Source organism: Falco naumanni, chromosome 3 (assembly GCF_017639655.2).
Source record: "Falco naumanni isolate bFalNau1 chromosome 3, bFalNau1.pat, whole genome shotgun sequence".
NCBI classification, from domain to species: Eukaryota; Metazoa; Chordata; class Aves; order Falconiformes; family Falconidae; genus Falco; species Falco naumanni.
In genome coordinates, this window is record NC_054056.1 from 31,266,672 (window position 1) to 31,288,513 (window position 21,842).

At 39.7% G+C, this 21,842-nt stretch overlaps 1 protein-coding gene across 1 annotated transcript in view; it reads right to left on the minus strand.

The window, feature by feature from the left end:
* The window catches only part of PHLPP1 (PH domain and leucine rich repeat protein phosphatase 1), a 143,037-nt gene that overhangs the window by 27,517 nt on the left and 93,678 nt on the right, over positions 1–21,842 (minus strand). Inside the window, exons 4-9 of the mRNA XM_040586442.1 lie at positions 21,274–21,440; positions 10,027–10,173; positions 9,243–9,473; positions 7,020–7,222; positions 5,324–5,384; positions 3,389–3,484 (exon numbers count right to left, since the gene is read on the minus strand). Coding sequence (XP_040442376.1) covers positions 3,389–3,484; positions 5,324–5,384; positions 7,020–7,222; positions 9,243–9,473; positions 10,027–10,173; positions 21,274–21,440 — 905 coding nt within the window. The remainder of the gene's footprint in view (positions 1–3,388; positions 3,485–5,323; positions 5,385–7,019; positions 7,223–9,242; positions 9,474–10,026; positions 10,174–21,273; positions 21,441–21,842) is intronic.

A 21,842-nucleotide genomic window follows, 5' to 3' on the forward strand; every position in this document is an offset into this window, starting at 1 on the left:
CAATGCAATTCCCCACCTCCCATCTTCCTTTTCTATTAATACCAGACCAACATAAAGCCTCCTTTCCAGTCCTACAGCAAATGAAATTTATCTAATCGGCTTTACTTTCTTGAGCTTTTACAAGCGATAGATGACCAGGAGTCCCAACCCCCTGCTCCATTTTTTGGAAGGCTGGGGGAGAAGGGGAGGGGGAGAAGAGGGCAACATAAAGCTAGAGCAAACAGGTCTTTTGATCATAGAGCAAAGCTGAAATCTGCAGTATAAACAACCGAATAAGGAGTTAAAAATCTGCACCCAAAGACCTCAAAAAGGGAGCAACTCAATTTTGAATCGGCACCGCCTTCAGCAAATTAAGAAAAAAAGATTATTCTTCATCTGCCACCTGTCTTATATTCCCGCTACCGCACTGTTTAATTTGGCGAGCCTGTGCATCATGCTGACTTGTTTCAATCAAAGACTGTCAAATTACTCAGCATTAAAGCAAAATCTTCTTCCCTCTGTTACAATGACCCAAATACACATAAAGAGCCTCCCTTGCTCTACAATACATCAGGTCATCAGACTATTGTGCCAAAATAATCAACGAAGTATGCTGAGTATTTTCCCCTTGACAGACACAGTCATACTTTGCATCTGCGTGCCAGTGTTAGCAGTTATCTCAGTTGGCTGGATCATCTGCATTACGACCATGGATACAAGTCAACAGCCAGCCGTATCGTTCCAGAAGGCTCAACACAGGGTGAAAAGACACTTATCATGTAGTGATAAGCATATCTATTATGTTTTTGTCATTTAACCATTTTTGTTTCACTCTGCTTTTACTTGAAAATCTCTGTCAGTTACAAATTTGCCTTTTAATTTCCTTTCCTAACCAAGATTGGCTAGTATCATCGACACCAAACATTAGAAGAAAAAGCAGAATTGGTTGACAACACCTCCAAAAAAATCTATCACTTTGGGGGTTTTTTTGGATGAGTGGGGGTGGTGTGATTTTAAAATAAAAAAAGGTCAGATCATAGCAAACACCTTAGCAATTAGCTTTTCCATTAAAATATATTTTATAAATAATTCAGAAGAACTGAGTAAGTCTTTGGGGTTTTGTTCATTTGTGTTCACTTATTTCCAAGTTACACAAGCACCAAAGGAACAGGGATGTCTGAAGAGAGATCAAACCACCAGCATATAACTAAGCAAGCTCCTGAGAAGCCTGGGACACCTAGTTCTCAAGCTAGGTGAGGAATCAGGACACTGGGACCGCTCTTCCCTATGGGCAGCCTTCCCACTTGCCCAACTCCCACTGGAAGTTTTGATGAGATCAAAAAATTCTAAGGACAAGCATGTCACTCGGCATCAGAATCTGAGAAAACATGATTTGGTGAAAGCATTCAACAATTGAAGAGAACACAACGTTGAATACATATAGAACTTTAAAAAAAACACAGACAAAAAGGAAGAAACATGCATACAGATGTCTTCTCACTGGTGGTGACAAGATAATTTTGGCAACTCTTAATTGAAGCATTTCCATTTTCTTTGAGGAATCTTTGGCAACATCAGTTTTGACAATGAATTTGTCCTGCATAGTTTAGACCAAGTACTCTTTTTTTTTCAGCACTTTTAAAGCAGAAATGGCTGCATTACAGCCCAGTGTACATTGTTCCCATTTTCTTTAATTGAAACAAACATTAGGACACAGCTCTCCATCTCAACTGCTTCAATTCTTTGTCTTCAAGTTCTGTTTTTCTGTTTCGATAGGCAAACACACATAGCATCAACTGTAGCTTGTTTAGGTCAGATGTAACCTTCAGCCCTCCAGGAAACTGCTGCAAGGCTTGAACATTTGTGGTTAGAGCAGCAAGCATCCTCCTGGGAGAGCCCTGCTCACTCTCTTCACAGGTATTCAGTGCTACTCTGCTTAGAAGAAAAAGCAGACAGCAGTGCACATGAACACGCTGGGCACTAGCATTTACCTGATACTTAACAGTAGGTCCATACCCCTGAGGCATTTGCATTTGAATCCAGACCTAAATTTCCCTAACTTTAGCAGACTTCAAAGCCTGTGTTTTGAACCGGGCCTTAAAACCGAGTTGACTTATTAGGAGCTAAGCTATCTAGACACACACTACAAAGAAAAGTTTTCAAAGATAAGCTGTTTCCTGGGCTTAAGGATAAGATGGCGGGAGAGACAAGTGGGATGTTGACTGTACCTAATTTCAGCTAATCATTAATCTCCCAAAGATATCCGGTATGCCTTGGTAGGCCTTGCTGTTATGAAGTGCAACTGAAAGGCAAATGAACTTTTGCTCCCCCCATCTTCTGAGCAGGTACAGCTTCACTTTGTGTGGAAAACCAGAGGCATTAATCATCTGCACGTTAGCCTGTTAGTTTGCTTGGTAAATCTCCTCACATCCTTTTCTGCCCACATTTCTGAAATCTATTCTCTTCCCATTTCTGACACTAAAACTGCTGGTTTACACCATATGGCACATTCATGTGACCCAGACAAAACTATCCTTTTGGGTTTCTGATGCTCTTCTGTGCTATACAGCTCTGTAAGGAAAATATGTAACAACTCATCATACACTAGCTGTCTACAATCTTCAATGGCTCTGCACATCCCCACGCAATTTCACCCTTTGTGCCTAGTATGTTCTCCCTCTTTCACAACATCTCTTTTGAAGTGCACAGAGCAGACAAGAATGACAGCTCTCTTCCAGTGAAGTCAGCGACTTGGAAATTTTCAATACCAGCACCTGATCAGTATTCTCACTTGGAACAGGTCCCTCTAGAAAAAAAAAACCAACAACTAGCAAGAGCCACTCATTATTTAAACTCTACTTCTATTTTCCTTCCTGTTCACTTGCTTTCCTATCATTTGCATTTATCAATTTTAAGTTTAAACTCCTGGAAAAGAGATCATCTTTGTAGTGAGGGTGATTGCTGTACTTGCAGGAGTTTCCTTCCTTGATGAGGCTTTACCTTCTCCTCTCAACTCTTTTTCACTCAAACAAGGCTGTGAACCGGAGTCTCCAGGCACCAGTGAAATGAAGTTACAAGTTCTGGATCCCTAAACTGTCATGCAAAGTTATGGTTGTAAATATTTAATATTCAGTATTAAAAATGAAGGGCTTTCCTGCCTGAACAGCCACATGAACAGCTTCAAAACTTCCACCTGGAGTTCAAAGGCATTGCTTTCTCTGCATGAAAGTAAAAGAAGAAAGGCTGGGTAGAAGCTTGAGGCATGACGACACCCCACAAGGTAAAAATAAAATCAAATGAAAGATAAAACAAGTCTGACAGTCACCGGAACAAGCTACACACTGAATCAGCAATTATTTCTGAATTGGTTCTCCCGTTCCACATTGTGCAACTGGTCTGCAACACTCACCGGGCAGGCAGCTCACGTATCTGATTGTGGCCAACATCCAACACCTCCAGTTTCCTACTGTCACATACCCACTCAGGCAGGTTTTCCAGGTGATTTCTATGAACAAAGAACATAAAGAGGTGTAACTAAATGATAACTGAGATGTACATGTTATTAAGAATACAGCCTTAAGAGATACAGATACCTGCAGGAAATAAATCTGCTACATAGCATTATGCTTCCTACAAGACTGTGCGCCACCCCTCCTTCTCTAAGGGCACTACCAGTGCCGTAAGGTCCTGGGTGAGGAGGCAACAAAGCTAACAGCATCTCCCTAGATGTGCAACCACTAAGAAAATGCAAAAAGCTAGCTCCAAATTATCAGGGAAGAAGTGTTAAGGGTATCAGAGTACTGATGATGAAGGAGTCTCTCCATGGAGAAAAAAAATTGTGAGATACTCCTTAGAAGATATCCACGCTCTACACAGTTGAAACACACCTCTTCAATTCCCCACAAATTCAATCCTGAAATTTGCTCTACCACTTTTCAGCTATCTCACTGAATAGAGCAAAATATTTTTTTTTTGGCATATTTTTAAAGCCAAGAGTTTTGCTTTTCTTGCATTTATCTTCACAGAAACTAACTCTTCCAAAAATTAAGGTCTTAGAGAGAAGTTTTTCCAAATATTGCACTGAAAACCTGCAAGCTAGGCACAGTAAGGCACCCTGCCTTAAAGAAAAATTAGCGGCATGAAGTACATGGAGGAGGTTGTGTGCATGTGCATTCACATAACCATTACTACAGTTAGCACACACAGATGCAAAACTGGGCATCAGATATTCAGGCACCCACAGACCTGAAGTCCAGGAATAGGACCCTTACACAGCATAAACATAAATCAGTGTTCATGCTCATTCATGTGCTTCTATCCTATAGTTCATTCATGCAATAGCCTTTAACCAAAATATGCAATAGCAACCCAACCCCTCTTATCCTCAGATCTCTTCTTTTTCAATCTCAAACGGATTTCCCAATTCCAAGCCAGCCAAGAAGTGAAAGACACTCTACCCGTTAAGTTACAATGCCATCACTGAACTGAGGCACAAAAAGGGTTTTGTGATCAAAATCATGCATTCTGCACCAATTTCATTTACAGCTAAATGGAGAACACAGCTTTACAAAGAGCACTTTTCAATAAATCACACTTAGTGTGATGTAACCTGTGTGTTACATTTAGGTGCACAATGCAAGTAACTCAAGGTTGATGAAACTTTGAAGTTGATGGCCACTCACCCAGGTTAACTCACTAATTGTTACAATTACCCTTGACAGTTTAGGAGTGCTTTAAGCAGGCTTTTTAACGAATGGGATTATCACCTTAACATGCAGATGAGTAACTCCTTAAATAAGACAGACATTAAGCACTCCTATAAAGTGTTTTCCTGATTCAGTCCTTAAATTGTAAAACAAACTAAAGAACCCCCCCTCTTCCATTTCTTTCCTTACCCCACCTCCCTTGTTAAGGTGAGATTTACAGATGCATTCAAGTGGCAACTGCAGCCAGGCCTGCAGAGAGCAACGATGAGCTGCAGGAGCTGCCAAACTGATGAGCAAACTATAAAACTTCAACCTATGCTGGGCTTGTGTACATGTCTCATATCGGTGTATGTTTGAATCATCATGTTCTATCTCTGTAAGATATAAATCTTTAAACTCTAACTACAAAAAAAATTACTTTTAGCACTTAAAAAAATTAAATATTTAAATCTATAAAAAGGAAAGAGGGAAGAACTGGCCAGCACAAAAAAGCCCATCCTCTAACTTCAAAAATCAGTCTTCTCGTATCTCAAGGTCCAGTTCCTGGCCCCACTCCCAGTAAAATATCAGTGAATGTCATTTTTCCCTAAGCTTCACTGACGTATGTTTTACAGGCCCAAGAAAAAACGTAACCTTACCTAGAAATATCCATATAAGCCAGGCAATTAGGAACCGGATACACATCAAGGTGAACAAGTTCTAGGGGAGAAAATACAAATATATAAAAATAAAAGTGGTGATAAAGACTTGCACCTAAAATGGCTGTTCCTTAAGAGTTACTTTAAGCAGCTAACACCCAGAGATTTCAGCACAAGTCAGTAACCTAAAAGACTTTGAGGGTCTGGACCTTTGTGAACTGAATTTTGTTTCTTTATTATTTTTGAGCACATTTGCTGTATTACATTGTACTTGCTGTGATAGACCAGAGAGGAGAAACCGGAAGATTTTAAATGTTTCATGGCAAATTCTCATTTTTCCATTCTTGTTCTGGAGCTCTAACTTCACCTCTGCCCAGAATAGTAAATCACGAACCTGCTCTACTTTTTTTTCTACTGGTCACTAACGGTACAGGCACAGGAAAGGAGATTCCCCACTCAAGAACAGCAAGCTACAGAATACCCCGGAGTCTTCCAGGTCATGGCAAGATCCAGAGTCTGTCAACACATTACACAAGCGTTTGCATGCCTGTGGAGTTCCTGGTTGGAAGCAGCCTTACTGACCTTTCCAGCATCTCAGCTACTGCTACTAATGTTGTATTTTGATTGCTTCAATAATACTTCACATCTTAAGGGCTTTAGGTAGCTAATGCTTAGCATTAGGGTTGAAACAAAACCAGCACACATTTATTTAAGCCTACAGAAAATCCACTAAAGTGAAAGTGTAACAAGCATCACGGTCCCTTTGGAAGATGAGGCTAAACCAAGGTGGCCGAGGGTGCAAAGAGAGGATAGCCAGGAGGAACAGCAAGAGCAAATAGGCAGTTGACTGCAAGATACAGGTTGACTTGGTTTCTCAGCTCACATTGCACAGCACATGCTCAGATTATGTTAACTTTTCTCAGCTACAAAGATCCTGGCATGAATACTTCATGAAGGCACAGGCTTGGATATCATTAAGATGACAGCCTTTTAAAGGCAGTTTGGCCTGTTCATGAAATCCACAGCTCTCTGAGTGTGCATTTTGTTTATTCCATAAAAAACTAACCCAAATAATAAGAATGGTGGTGGAAAACCAAGTATTTTAAGTAACAGTGGCTTCCAGAGACAGATCAAACAAATCCTGCTCAGGGAACACAGGAGTTATTCAACTGGAAAAGGCTGCATTATTTTATTATCAAATACAAATGAAGTTAACTCATTATAGATTTTGTAGTTTTGTGGCCAGAGTAAGCAGCTAGAGGTAGTAGCAAATATTATATATATATATTGTCTTCCTTTGTCTCACAAATGGCCACTTGTTCAAACTTTCTCAACTCCAGGGAGGAGCAATGAATTCCTTATTCGCCTTATTAAAGCAACACATGAATATAACCTAAAGAACTGACAACTTCAAGACTCCTCCCTGCTGACATAGAAAAGAATTTCGACTCAAATTCCAAGATTTTCATAGTTTTGAGACCTCCAAATCAGTAGCCTAGTGTTATTTGAAAGTCACTTCTGAAGCTCAGAACTGCCAGCAAGCACAGCACGTGTAACTTTTATCCAAGAGTCATGTCAAGAGCCTCCTGCTTGCTCCTCATCACGTGCACTGCTCTCCACAAGCATCCTACAGAGAACCAGGTATGAAACCAGAAGTCAGATGACACCACCACAGCTGCCCTGAAAACGCCCTTACCATTCGAGGAAGCGTACAGCGCCTTGAGAAAATATCCACTGATTTTGAGGGTTACCAGTTGATTCCGTTCACAGTGTAACACTTCAACATTGTTAAAAACTGTTGCATCCAGCTCCCCAAGTTTGTTGTCTCTGAGATCCAGTTGGGTCACATGATGCAGAAAATCTGTGTCATCGGCCTCCAATCTCCTAATTGAATTCAATCTTGCAGACAAAAAGGGAGATTAAGTGTAGTTACGTAGGCTCCTGCTGACAAACCAATGCTCACTCTACAATCAGTTGCACAACAGCTCATGAATGGATGCCTCCAAGTTCTGATCAAGGCTGATTTTAAATACTTTTGCCTTTGTTATGGTATTTTAAAAGATGGATGGATCCACTCTGTTGTTTTATCCATTATGACAAAGGAAAGACACCACCAAGCTCTTTTCTAAACTACTCTGAAATCTACTGATAAAAAGCTCTGCAAGAAGGTAAGTATTACTGTTATTGTGTCTATAAAAATAAAAGATAATCTGGCTTTTATTTGTGCCTGACAGTTTGAAAAAGAACAAAACCTCTATAGTTCCTGCTGGCCTATCACGAGCATCTGCTGAAAAGCCTGGCAGACACAAGTGGCTCGCAGATATTGGAGTCTCTTGCCTTATTGAAAGGCCAAATTGAGATTCATGAATTCCCATATATTCGCCTCTTGTGTTACTGTGTTCCACAGCAAGCAAACTCAGAGACCTGAAAATAGGTGTTGAAAGAAAACAAAGCAAAAACCCAAGACGAAGTGGGCCTGTCAGATAAAGAGAACCGGTTTTATCACACCTTCACCGCTGTGCACTGACTGCCAATACTCAACAACTTCCCCAGAAGCTGAGTGAGATTATCTATAACCTAGCGATGTTGGAGACCGCAGAGCACTCGAAGAGTTCAGTTTCAAATTCCCAGCTCCGACCAGAACACTAAAAATCAGTATAATAACATCTGCTGGACCATTAAGTCTCCCTAGTGAGGACAAGGGCAAATGCCTACGCTTCTGCTGTTACTGTTGCTTTTGAAGAGTTGCCCTCTGTGTAACAGTTGTATTTTCACAGTAGCTACATTTTCCAGTTAGAAGAGAATGGGTAATATATCCCCTCCAACACCACCGCCTACTTTTGCTGTTTTCAATTTACAAGCAGTGCTTCCTTCCGATTTCACTAAAGCAAAGCACTTCACTGTGCAGCAAGTACAGTTTACAAATATGTTCGACATTTACTACTGCAGGTAGCGTTACAAAGAGCACTGTTCACTGCTCAGTGCAGATGGGATGCGGCAGACAATGACAGGGCTGGAACTTGGAGCCAGCTTAGCCACAGTGCCTCTGCTCTGAGGCCAATTTATTTATTTATTTATTTATGCGCTTTTGATGTACATATGAACACATAGGCATATTTTAACACCACCATAACCACTTCAGAAGTCATCCATCTATTTTAGCTGTTTTCTTATGCTGACTCTTCCTTGATTGCAAAGTCTGACAGCTACACGGCAGTACGGCACACTAAGTTTTAGCTTGAATAGCTTAACTAAATGGTTCCAAAATTCATTGTTGTTTTGACCTCATGGTCCAGGCTCTGAACTGAGGCTTGCCCAGCTGACTGCAGAAGCTAGCTTGCCCAGAGACTGTAAGAATAAAGAACCACCTCATACCGGAGTCATTTATAACAAGGATCTGTTTAGACTCTGCTGAGCGCAACAATAAAATAACATTACTTATGGTGGACTAGGCTTTTTAACATACCAAGAAATATTAAAATATCTATTTTTGTCCTTTCACCCTATTTTTGTCCTTTCACCTTCACTGCCCTTTTCTCCATCCCACACATCTGTAACATTTCAGACAGAAGCTTTTTTAGGTCAGGGACTATCATTTATATTACATTAACACTGCAGCAACAAGAACTGCAGGAATCACTAGTGTCCCAGGCCCTGTTTTGTTTGATCTTTCAGTGTAAATATTAATTTTCCCCCAAACTCATTTCCTTATCTATCGATCTCCCTAAATGCTCTCTCTTCTTCAAAGAAGAATGCTAAGTCATGGACAAGTGCTGTGAGTTACACAACACCACCAGAAACATGGTTTGATGGACTAACACAATAGATTCCTACCTGGGGGCAATTCTGGCAGCCAAAGAGAAACTTTTTCAACCAATAATTTAGACCCACTTATTTTTCCACTTTTCCAAACACCTACCTTAGATCCACATGTTTAATATGAGGCATCCTTTTTAACACCTGTAGATTCAGGGTATCCATGCAGTTTCCTGACATACAGAGCTTATCCATGGCATTCAGCTTCTCCAGAACCCCTGGAATGTTGGTAAACTCATTGAAGGACAGACTCACGTAGCTGAGCTGATGCATATGCTCCAACTCATCAGGAAGGGACTGAAGAAAGTTGCCATCCAGCAAAAATGTCTGCAAGCTATTAAAAGCAGGGGAGGGGAAGGGAGAGTGAAGACAGTGAGTGACCTGTTAAATCACATTTCCTTCCTACAAATACACAAATCTGCCACAATTACAGTGACTTAAAATGTACAAAAGGGCAGAAGAAAGAAAAATGTTAATGAATAAGGCTTTAACATCTGCTACAGAAGATACCGACCAAACAATTAAAAACATTAGCAACTATGAAACATAGGCTGTGTTAAGACAGTTGTATCCTATCTTCAAACATCTCCAGAATTGCAACAACGTGATGGCTGAAGCACATGAGCAAGGAGGTTGAAACATTTTCTTCACTGTGAAGATGACCCTTGTGTCAAATGCTGGGGTCTGGAAGAGCTTCAAGACACTAAGTGTGCTTTCCCTCCATCAACAGCTCACAACTTTTTCCACACAGATCTTAAGCCAGTATGCTCTGACAAAACCCAGTGAGTTTAAAATGTTTCTTATAGCCAGATTATGTATAGAGTCATGAAACTGCTTATTGCCTTTATTATCAGGCTGTGTACACAAAGTTTTAAGAAAGTACTTGCTTGTGCATCTCGCCTACAACTGCTGGAACACTTCTGAGGGCATTGCAGGACACGTTGAGTTCAGTCAGGGTTGCGATGCTGCAGACTGCCAGTGGGAAGTCTCCTAAATTATTATTGGAAAGATTAAGGCTCTTCAACTTGGTGAATCTACAATGAGATAAGAAAAAAAAAAATAAAGAGGGCAAATAAGTGGATCATAAACCACACCATGTTGCCTTGCAATAGTTAATACAAGGTAAGTTTGGTTATGTAAATACAAACCACATACAATTTTAGTTTATGTACCCAGAATAACCGGGGAAACGAGTAGATGCTCAAGTTCAACACCACTTGCAAGAGTATACTCACGTTAAGATGGCATAGAGAAACAAGCCCTCCTGAATAACACGCTAAATATATTCTCCTATGAGCCTAACAAACAAAACCCTTGCCATCCTTATGATATATGTATTTTCTTCTGTGCCATCTCACGCTGTACTAAAGCACTGCTATTTTTCTGAACACATTTCTTGCTAATAAGACTATCCTAGTGACACTGGTTACAAGGTGCAGGAAATTCTCAGCCTGTTTGAACAGTAAATTTTTGTGGTGCAGCTCAGCTCCATTCATGTGAGTAGATACTGCCTTTCAACCAAAAATTCTCATTAGAATAGGCTGGTTTGAATACAACTGGGAAATGTGCTGAATTAAAGCAGAATTTAGCAAGACTTCTGTAGTGACAGAGGCAAATTCTTATGCTCTCGATTAAGTACAATGTCAAAGCTCACAGAGATTTCAAAATTTTGTCCTTGCCATGTCAAGAAACTCTTAAAAGCCCCTTGATTTATCACATCAGTCAATGAAGCAACTTGCATGTGCTTGCCTTATTAAAGATGATCAAGACTGTTTGAACAAAAAAAAAAACAAAGAAGGGGACAATCCAATTAGCCAGCCTGCATGTTCAGCAACATTATTATGGTTGCCTAACAACCACTGGGAGGTATGCCTAAAGGCAAGTAAAAAGGATGAATGAAAAGATCTGTGTCAGATTCTGATAGATGGGAGGAAGTTTCTTTTCTGGCATGGTTTACACCAGGACATTTTATTTGGACTTCATTTTCCTTTTGTTAAGACTCAAGTCCTTTATTTTGTGCGAGCAGGCTTTTATATAACACGCTGATGGAAGCAAAACTGCACCTATGGACACTGCTATTCCACACGAAAGTAATCTCTGACAGCATGTGCCAGTGCATCCACAGCCTCCACACTGGCCCAGCACATTCTTACCTCAAAGCACTTTGTCTTCCCCAACCAGAAATCACAGACAGAAATCACATCAAGCATTAAAAGGTTAAAGAGTTTTAACATCAAAAGACTCTTAAAAATACTTACCAGCCTCTGCAATCAACCAGCACACACCTTTAGTATTGCCTAAATCAAAAACTCATGTCACTGACTAAGCCTCAATATGAAAATGTAAGTAGTGCCTTTGTATTGTATTTCAATGGGGGTTGTAATTGAAGTGTGGATTTTACACCAAAAGACAGGCTGTAAACATACTTAACATTTACACAGGCTTGCAGCAAGCAAGGGAATGCTGTGCTCTCTACCAGTATTTTGGTGCAAAGATGGCAGAAGAAAAAACCCGGAAAAATCATGGCCAGAGTTAACACAGATTTTGAACACCCTGTGCCATGCTGGAGGCAGAAGTTTGGATCAGAGTTAGATGGAGACTAAATGAAATCTTGCAATCAAATTACTGCTGCAGGGAAAAAAATGCTACTGTGCAGAAACGATGACTAATATATCTCTAGAGGGTGAACTGTAAAATAAAAAGGAGGCTAGGGTTAGCCAGCTGATGTTAATAAGACCTGCTAGCCAGGAAAAAAAAAAAGTAGCACATTTTTAACACTATACCTTTATATTCCTCTCTTTTGAGAGAAAAAGCTTAAAAATCTCAAACCTAGAACTAAAATGCACAATCTTACATTTATCTTTAAGAGTAGATTTGGGCCACAGATATACTTGAAACTTGGAGTGATTCTGTGGTGGAACAGCTGTCCCACATCTTCCTCAAAGTCAACTGCAAATACAAACAAGAGTGCTCTAAGTAGCGGACTCCACAGTCTTTAATTAGATATTTTTTTTCAGTATTTAGGTAAGTGCAAAATACTAGTGATGACAGGAAGTTTAAAAAAATAACTAAGTTGCTGGAAAAATCGAAATGCAACCATTCAAATTTAATCAACCATGAAAAAAGAATTAACTCATTTAATAATCAACACCGAGGCTACAGCCTTTACCTGTACTGCTCTGGAGTCTCAGAAGAAGTGTCTCAGTTCTGTCCACTAAACAAGTGAAAACTACAATCTACTGTAAGACCCCAAATAAAATCTTAAGATAAATTTACAGAAGATCAAGCTAATACACAGAGGAAAGAGGGCTGGGGGGGGGGGGGGCGAGGAGGTGAAGGAAGCTATGGAATACAGCAGCTAACTCCAATGCGGTGGTCAGCTTCAGGATTTTCTGCACACATACTTGTTGTGTGTAATTGTCATAGGTCAAAGACAGGGAGACAAAACCCTAGCCCCCCCCCCCCATGTATCTGGGATTACAACTCTGCTACCCTACTGTATGTTTTACTGTGCGCTTATTAAGGGCCTTCTGCAAGTAATCCAGTTACTAAGAGCACAAATTGAACTTGTTAACAGGTCTATACAGTATGTAAGGGAAGATGAGTAGTACATCCAGTGTTGGATATACTCATACAGAAGCTGGAAATGCACATGTAAGCGTATGTCAAATAATCCACAAAGGAGAGTTCATTGTTAAATGACATTTAAAGAAAAGCTGAAAGACAGACACCATACGCTTAGTTAAAGAGATTAATTTAAAACAACCGGCAGGAAAGAGATACTGTCTTCCTCCTTTGTAAAAATGTTCGTTTGTGAAATGCTACAGTCACATTTCTTCTAATGGAGCACTGTCAAATACAGAACATTACCAAGTCAAACTAGCAGGCATTTGCTCAAAGTTAAGACCTAAGTCTATCTCTAAAGCTTTGGCCACTCACTTCCCACCATCCACATCACAGATGGGTTGGTGCACTTCCATTATGGAGCACTGCCATGCTGCACATTTAAAATGCTTAACTGTTTACAGTGTTTCTTACATCTAGATAGATTTACAGTCAGTAGCACCAGTATCATTTGTAGCATCAATATAAATAAGGTAGAAGTATTTTACATGCTCAAGTTTTCTATTACTCGGTTTACACAGTGTCAGGCTTTAAATAAGGTTTTACAGAGCAACGTCTTTGCTGTTTTCTCGCACCCAAATCTTTATTCCTACCTGAAGCAGAGGCACATAATTGATGCTGCCCCCATGGCATTGTTAGAAAGAAGAAAAGGCACAACATTGCTCGTTGGAGGCATGACAATGTAATAACCTTGTATCAAGTCCATATATATGCTTTCCTTCCTCTTTTCCCTCCTTCCTTCACTCTAGACTATGTTATTGGTTCAAAAAAGCCAACCTGAAGCACAGCCTCTCTCAACACACTATGTTCATTGAGCTTTCTATTGTAATGAACAATATATAAACACTCACTACTCTGACCAAAACCAGCCCTACTTCAAACTAGAGCAAAATGCTGACATGTCAAGCCTTGAGTTTAAACATGCAATACAACCGAACACTAATTGCCATAATTGAGCCAAAAAATCTCCACTTACTTAATCCTGAAGCTGCCACTTCAGGAATGGCTTTAGTTTGACATGTGCAAAATGACGAGAGGGACTAATAGGAGAAGTTTGTATCTACAGCAAAAATGAACTGACGTGCTAATTTCAAATTCAGATCTACCCGATGTGCACAGCAGAGAAATTTCCATTACATAGTACAGCATATATGTTTCACTGTGTTTGGAGCGGAAGGAATAGTATAATGGATTGGCCATACACCATCATTGAAATGACTGTGTAGCAGACTCATCTGACAAAACCAGTCCTGCCCTGCTCTTATCAAAAGCAATTAAAAAGCAATATTTTACTACACTCAAAACAGAAGACATGGCTTAATAAGGGACTCAGTTTAAGGAAAACAATCACTTTCCCAATGCTATCTCCACTATTTGGACTGTAGTGGCATTTCAAGCAGTAGCATGACCATCCCTCAGCTTCAGCAGCATTCCCGACAGATCGATGGCACTTGCCTAGCAGCACTGCGACGAGCATTGGAACTGAACTACCACTTGCTACCTTCATGAATGCCAGCTACTTCGGCCACTAACTTAATCATGAAGAGAATTTCCATATAAACCTGACACACCAATCTCCTCCTTGGAAATAAAAGGTCCAATTTACTGCCTTTTTGCAGTTGCATCAGATTTCCCATCAATAGCCTTATTGCCTAAGTGAGCAGCTAGCTTAGCGCCAGAAATACTGTCATAGCATTTCCCTTCCCAGAAAGGGAAGTCATTGTAAAATCCTTAAATTAGTTCGGCAATTAAAATGAACTATTCCAGCCCTCTTTGCCCTGCTAAATTTGTCGAGACAGCTGAATCGAGGTAGACTGTTTCTGCAACAGCTAGGGAGAGTGACTTGGATGCTGCCGGTGAAGGCTTTACCTAACTGAGGTCAATAGCAGCCCTGCCCACCTTGGGCACGAAAGGCTTTTCAGTAGATAGTACAGAGAGGAGGAACAAGGAGCTCTGCTGGTGTTTTCCACTCTGTTTCTCTGGACAAGACTCCTGTTCATTCAGAAAAAAGTAGCTCACATCGCACCACACAAATACAGGTGGAGTAAAGTCATCTCAGGAAAAAGGGTCACTAAGCTGGTCTGGTCAAGTCAGAAGAAACTTGGACAAATTCACCCATTAATTATTGATTTCTCCGTTAGCTGAATGAATAAATGAAAACACAGTTTAATCTGAATTTTTATTTCCTTCCTCCTTTCTTAAATCTCATGTGGGAAAAAGAAAAAGACAGAAAGAAAAAAGCAGACTAATAGCTGCAGTTTTGGTATCTTCACCACCTTTTATGCAAACACACCAGGAATAGTCATCCTGATATCTCTCCCCTCCACTCAAATTTTAAACTATAAAAGGCACAACAATTGTGGCATACAGATCTGAGTCTCTATGCCAAAATTAATTAGTAGACTGCATTAAAAAGAAAAAAATAAAGGAAAAAAAGAGACTGCACTGCACAAATAGGAATGACTTTAGATCTAGGCAATTATTTTTCAAAATACAAATAATCACAGACGTTAAGTTAAATTCAGACCACCTGCAAACTTAAAACAACAATAAAGCTTTTATTCTATTACATAGTTGGTAAGAAGACTTACTCTTGTTTTATAAAGACAAGAAAAAGAAAATGTATGTTTTGTTAAGTGAAAATAATGTGAACCTCTGTTACTATACTTTGCAGTTCTCATTCTCTGCCCACACCTAGCGCACACTGCTTCATTAGCAGGGAAAGACTGTCCTCAGAGAAAGAACAAAATTCCTAGGAAAAATGTGAAAATACATTCTCCTTCTCTATACTGGAAATCCATATTTGAAATACATGAGCATTAGCTAGCAGTGGGCTTCCAAACTGAAACATGTTTAAATACATGAAGAGAAACCCCTTACTTCAGAAGCCACATCAGAAGGCAACGGACAAGCAAGAGTAGGCTGATACACAATAACTGGATTCTGTAAGTATGTTTTTGAAGTATTATTTAAAAGAGATACTGCTATACTTAGCCTAATAGTTCCACTAAACTGAGCCCAGTTATTAACTGCAATTTCTATTTTTAGACTATACTATTTTTAAAAATGCTATTTTACAGCATATTTGCTAGTGCCATCTATTCTACTACCACTACTAAGAAGTTCACTACTCCAATTTAAACAATCAAAAAAACCCAATGTGTTTCAGGCATTAAATGGATTTTGCAACCTTCCCCACTCAGTCACTTGTAGCAACTTGATTTTGCAATTTATTTTTCTTTAATCAAATGTCACTGACTTTTACCGAGTACTCACATGAGGGTACTTTCTTGAGTTCAGAAAGGTACACAGGAGCTATGTAAAACACAGCCAGTCATGAAGACTTGGAAAAATGCACTAACAAAACCAAACCTTCCTTCCTTCAACACCTTTACAAACCAAATAGGACAAAAGTAGTGAAGTGACATAAAAATCCTATTTCAAGTGTGGTCTTTAGTATTATAGAGAAAAAAAATTATGCCAAGGCTACTGAGCTGAGGAAATATAGCACCAGAATACAGCAAACACTACACAGAGTTTGTTACTAGTAGATCTCTGGTTGTCAATATCATGCCAACTTCTCCTTCTTGCCCTACTGCTTAGATGGCTATGCTTCAGTCTTCAGCTTCAAGTGAAAGAGGAGAAACAAGTATAAAAGGTTCCCTGGCTCTGAGACCTTTAGAGTGTGAGAGAAAGCTCCCAGCATCTTCCCACACCGTGGAGCATGCAGGGGCACTCCATTCCTTGTGGTAGCATACTCCCCATGCTAGCTGGATTCATTTAAATAACTTCAATGAATGCATGCATTTAGAAGCAAATTTGTTTCCAGAAGAGCATCCTAACCCCCCCACCCCCCAAAATAAAACAAAAAAAACCCCACCCCAAACACACAAACAAAATCCACAAACAAACAAACAAGAACACCACCAAAAAAGAGAAAGCTCAAATCTTTTCCACTGTGTCTACTGGCAGTACCCTGTGGGGCCTGGCAAGCGGGAAGATGTGTATTTGGCATGTCATTAATCCATCCAATTTTCTTCACTAACCTCAGTTTCATACACTAAAAGCAATAATCTTTTATAATACAGTAACAAATATTTTATATATATATATTATAATAAAGTGAACGAGCACTTCAATGAACTTTGAGACCAAGTGGCAGGCTAGAGACTTTCTTCCCTGCTCCTCAATCTCTAGGGACAAGGTAGGTTCTCACCACCACATGTAGCAAGCTTGTCTACTGTGTTCATGCCAGTTGGGTTGCTAATACCGGTCCCCCTGTTTTTTAAAGCTGTCTGGGAACCTAAAGTGTTCTCTGAGCAATGAGTGTGTTTTGAATTGCCTACATACTGCACATTGAGTTCATAAGGAGGGATTACCTTGAGGATCCCCCCTAAATTCTGGGGTTTCATCTAAGAACAGCTATCCTACAGTTGGAAGTAGCAAGGGATTTCAAAACCCACTTGCATCAATATCTCAGAGTCCTCTAGCCTTCTCATACACTATAGATGTAACTTCAACTTATTGCCACTAGCCCAGAAGAATTTCAGCTGAGATGCCAGGGAAGGCAGTTAATTTCTAAAGAGGCTTTGGGAGAGAAAAGATACCAACTGATCTTGAGATAAAAATCCATATAATTACTGCTAATAATTAACAACAACTGGAGTAACAACTTATTCTTCAGATAAAATTGGCAGCATCACTGTTTATCATTAAAAGAAACTTTGTGGCTTATTACACTCCCACTTTTTCCTTTCTCTCTTTCTAAATCTGAAACAGGCTTACATTAAAAATCCACATACTGACAACTTAATTTTCAATATTAACAAACAGTATTCTTGATGCCAACAGTTTTTTCCAACAGCAATGACTGAAACAATGACATGTAAATATAAAGGGGTGCTTAGCCCAGTGAAGCAGAGCAACAGTAAATAAGGACTACAGTTTATTCGTTTGCTTCAAACGTAGAGCAATAGTACTCTGCAAATTTAGTAAGCCTGAACTCTTGTTTGCACATCAGAACAAGAGCTGTGAAGTTGCATTGTAGATAAGGGGAAAGTGAGGTTTGGGAACACAGTGTACATATAAATCTCAACTTTATGGTTTAAAAATAAAAAATAAAAAAAAAATCCACCAACCAACATCCAAAGAGTGTAAGCAATAAAATTTCTGACAACTAAAGACAACAGAATGTCTTCAGTTGCTCCACTTGCAGTGTACAGGGGCTAAAACACCAAGGCATAAAGGCAAATTCTGACTCAAATGGGGATACTGTCACAACACACGTCCACTGTTTCCAGTACTGCAACAGCTGGACAATCTTTCAGCTAGGGAATCTCCTCTCTCCCCTAAAAGAAAAACACCCTTTCCTATAACTTTAAAAGCTACTATGAGGGAGAACAAGTATCAAATGTTTGCTGTGTTTTGGTTTTTTTTTTTTTAACACAGATGAATTTTCAGACTGCCTACTTTTATACATAGTATGAAGTACGTATTGCCCAGTAAGTAGGAAAAAAATACAGGTAGCTGTACATACCTTTCAACATTCAGACAGTTCAGTTACAGAAGTTCACAGCTGCAGTAAGAGAACTTAAAGTTTAAGTGGATAGTAAAGCAAGTGAAAGTGTAGCTCCCAGGAAAAAAAGTGCATCTACATCTCTGTAAACCTTCACATGCTATGAGCAGGTTAGTTCCCAAAATGGAGACCTGCCATGCATTGAGAAGGACTAAATATTTTATTCAGAAATGCAATAAATCACATTTTAACAACTGAAAGAAATAACTGCATAAGCAAAAGTAGGAATTCTTGGGTTTTTCCCAATTCATTCCTGACTCTACCTGCCAAGTCAGTGCATATGTCAGCATCCCATTACTATGACCCAGCTGCTTGTAAATCTGTTTGGTGGGTAGCTGAAAATTTGGTATTTTCTTCTGTCTTTGATCTACCTCCTTGTTTTGAAATCCAGCATTCATGAGTATTTATTAAATTACCATCTAAAGTGATTTATTAAGAAGAACAGCTAGCACCAAGAGCTGCTTATAGCAAGACAAATTTTCCTAGACTGCCTTGCTAACCAGATTTTAATTGAAAATTGTACCAGGAAGGGTAAGCATACAAATGCCAATACATTTTGTTCACAACATCCAAGCACATGGTTATTTTGGAGCCTAAAATACTGCTGGGCTTGATTTACTAGTGCCATGCCCTGTGTGTGGCTGCAATTTAGCAATTGAGAATTTGGTATAAAAGCCAACAGTACCAAACCTGAACAGCAGAGATTTTGTACTTGCTTTGCAGTGGTTTGAAAGAACATGGGCAAACAAAAAAAAGACTTTTGGTTTATCCAGACAAGTTTTACCTCATGTAACCCCCAAAAGATGTGAAAATGGTTTTATGAAATTGGATTAAAAAGAAACAAAAATAAAATATCAGACAAATAACAACCTGTGTTCCCAGGAATGACTGAACTTCCCTTACTTTGCACATGCTTTCATGCTGGGATTCACTAATAATTTCAAAAAGATACAGTGTTCCCTTCTTGCTAGGTATTTGTGTATTTACTCACTACAGAAAATCAGACTTACAGTAGCAGTTGAGCTGGTTGAAATGTTTTTTCGCTGCACAAGTAAAACCCAAGTTTTCCCACCCTCAGGAGGAGAAGCCAGCAATGTGTTTCTCAGGGAAGGAAGGAGCATGGCGTGGGAGAGCATTCCAGGGCCAGGGCCATGCTTTTGCTGCTGTTGGGAGGCAAAACATAACTGATGGGGCACTGCTCTTGCTAACCCTTGGCAGGAACTACCACCTCACACAGCCCTTTCCACTGGCTCATCAATGGGAACAGCCACAGCAGCTTCCAGCTACGCACAACCTGGGTGATGCCACCTGTGCAAAGGGAAGGTCAGCGCCAAAGGGCAGGAGTTCACGAGGCACTGGCTCTGACCCACTGAAACAGTGCTGTGTAACCTTCCTAATCATTCATTTTTTTGCTGCAGAAGTTCACAGACATTCCCCGTACCTTCTTGACAATCTCAAAGCAATGGAGGCAGAGCAGACCATTCTTTTCTGACAGAACAGCACCAGTTCTCAGAAGAATGAGACAACCAGTTTTGCACCACCTTGGGTACAGGCCACTTCTCCAGGATTTTCCTGATTCAGAATCTCATTCAACAGGAGAGCTTTTATTTGGTCACCTGAACTGTTTTCACTCTTGCATGTTCAGGCTCACATTAGTGAGAAAAAATTTAACAGTTTATTAACTTCCAGCAAGACTCTTCAGCTGTTCCTACAATTGCAGTACCAAAAGAACATTAAACAGATAATGAATGTTACCCAGCGCATCATTTATAAATGCTTTCTAATCCCAAACAGAATTAGCTGTTATGTACATGGACAAAATATAACCAAGTATCTCCTGTACACTTTCTGATATTTAAAAAGGAAAAATGATAAAAAAATCATTTAAAATGAAAAACATTCGTAATTTGTCCACGTTCCATCACCTAACGTGTTAAAATTCCACTTGCTCTCTGGAGACCTATAAGGACATTCCCAGAACATTTAAGCTAGTATTCCTCTCCAGACTGCGTTCATAAGCTCTTGGAATCACTGCCTGCTTTGTTTCTGAAGCAGACCTGTTGGGTTCATTCATCTTCCATTATGCCAAAGTTTTTGGTTTTCCAGAACAAAATTGGAATTACACACAAATACAACAGCCTGCACAACCCATCTTGTATTTTTCGGTTGTTTTTCAAAGAGGAAGGGATTTAGAAATGTGGTTTAAAACATTTCATTTGAACAGGTCCATCCACAAATATAATCCAGAGGTACTCTGCAATTCAGTTACCACTGAAATTAAAGTCATAGTTTTGTGGTCAGTATGGAAGCATTCACCTTTCCGAATACAGAAAGATGTATGTCCTCATTCCACAGGACACAACACATACATTGAATCATCCAGATCACCAACTGTGCCGCGCTCTACCTATTTGTTACATTCTTAGGCGAGCTGCAGTGAAAAGAACTGGAAGGTCACAGTTACTAGGATAGAAGGATTAGGACTGAGCAGAGCAGAAATGGAACAGGAATCAGACTGAATTTATTAAATCAGGGCTTTCTTTGCTTTGGGGGTAACAAAAAACTGCTAAGTCAAATCACACGCAGTACTGTTCCTACCTAGACTATCCCTTTGATGGGCAGCTTACCAACTCATACTCACTCACCTGAGTCAAAAATTGAAGAACTAGTCTGGCCTCAGTAGGTAGATAAAAAACAATGTTTTCTGAAAACTGCATTTTAGATTGAAAATAGCCTTCTATTTACAAGAAAAGCATAAAGTTTCTTATGAAATATAATCTGTTTCTAACATGCAGAGTTAACAGATTTCTGAAGCATTACAGCAGGCCAATCCTCCAACAAGAGCGAGGTAGTAATTTTTTAGGAAAGTTCCTGCAAACTAGTAGTCCATTAGCTCCAAGGGCAGAGAAAGACCAGTAGAACCGTATTACTTTACCTTTGTAATTCACTAAGTGCTCTACTTGTGGATGGGCTAGGGTTTAGCCTCAGGAAGTTCTGCTTTAAGTTGAGATGAGTGAGGTCTTGGCTATAAAACAGGTTGGCAGGCAGGTGCTCCAGGCTGCAGCATGAAAGATCCACTGAGCTTATGCGTTGTGATGCAACCTGGAAGTCAAGAGGTACAACAATATATTAATACTGTAATAAAATAAGAACATATCTTTCACCCCTACTAGCACAAAACAAACTGTTTTTAAGCACAGCAGAAGTCAGTTTTGGGATACATAGCTGATCTAACACATTTATATCATTAGTGCAAGTTATGCCATAATCTCTTGCTTTGCTTCAGGTCCACAGATGGCTAACAGGGGGAAAAGCACAGAGGTTCGTCGAACTAGTACATAAAATGGATTAGTTTTCATCAATAAAGTTGTGATACTGTATGACCAGAATAGAAAGGTAAGAGATTTGACACAAACTTTAGTTAGCAAGTAAAAGCAGCAAAAATATAGTGCAAGTCTTCCATACTGCTGCACGACAGGTCAGTATAGCCAAGCAAGTGGAGGT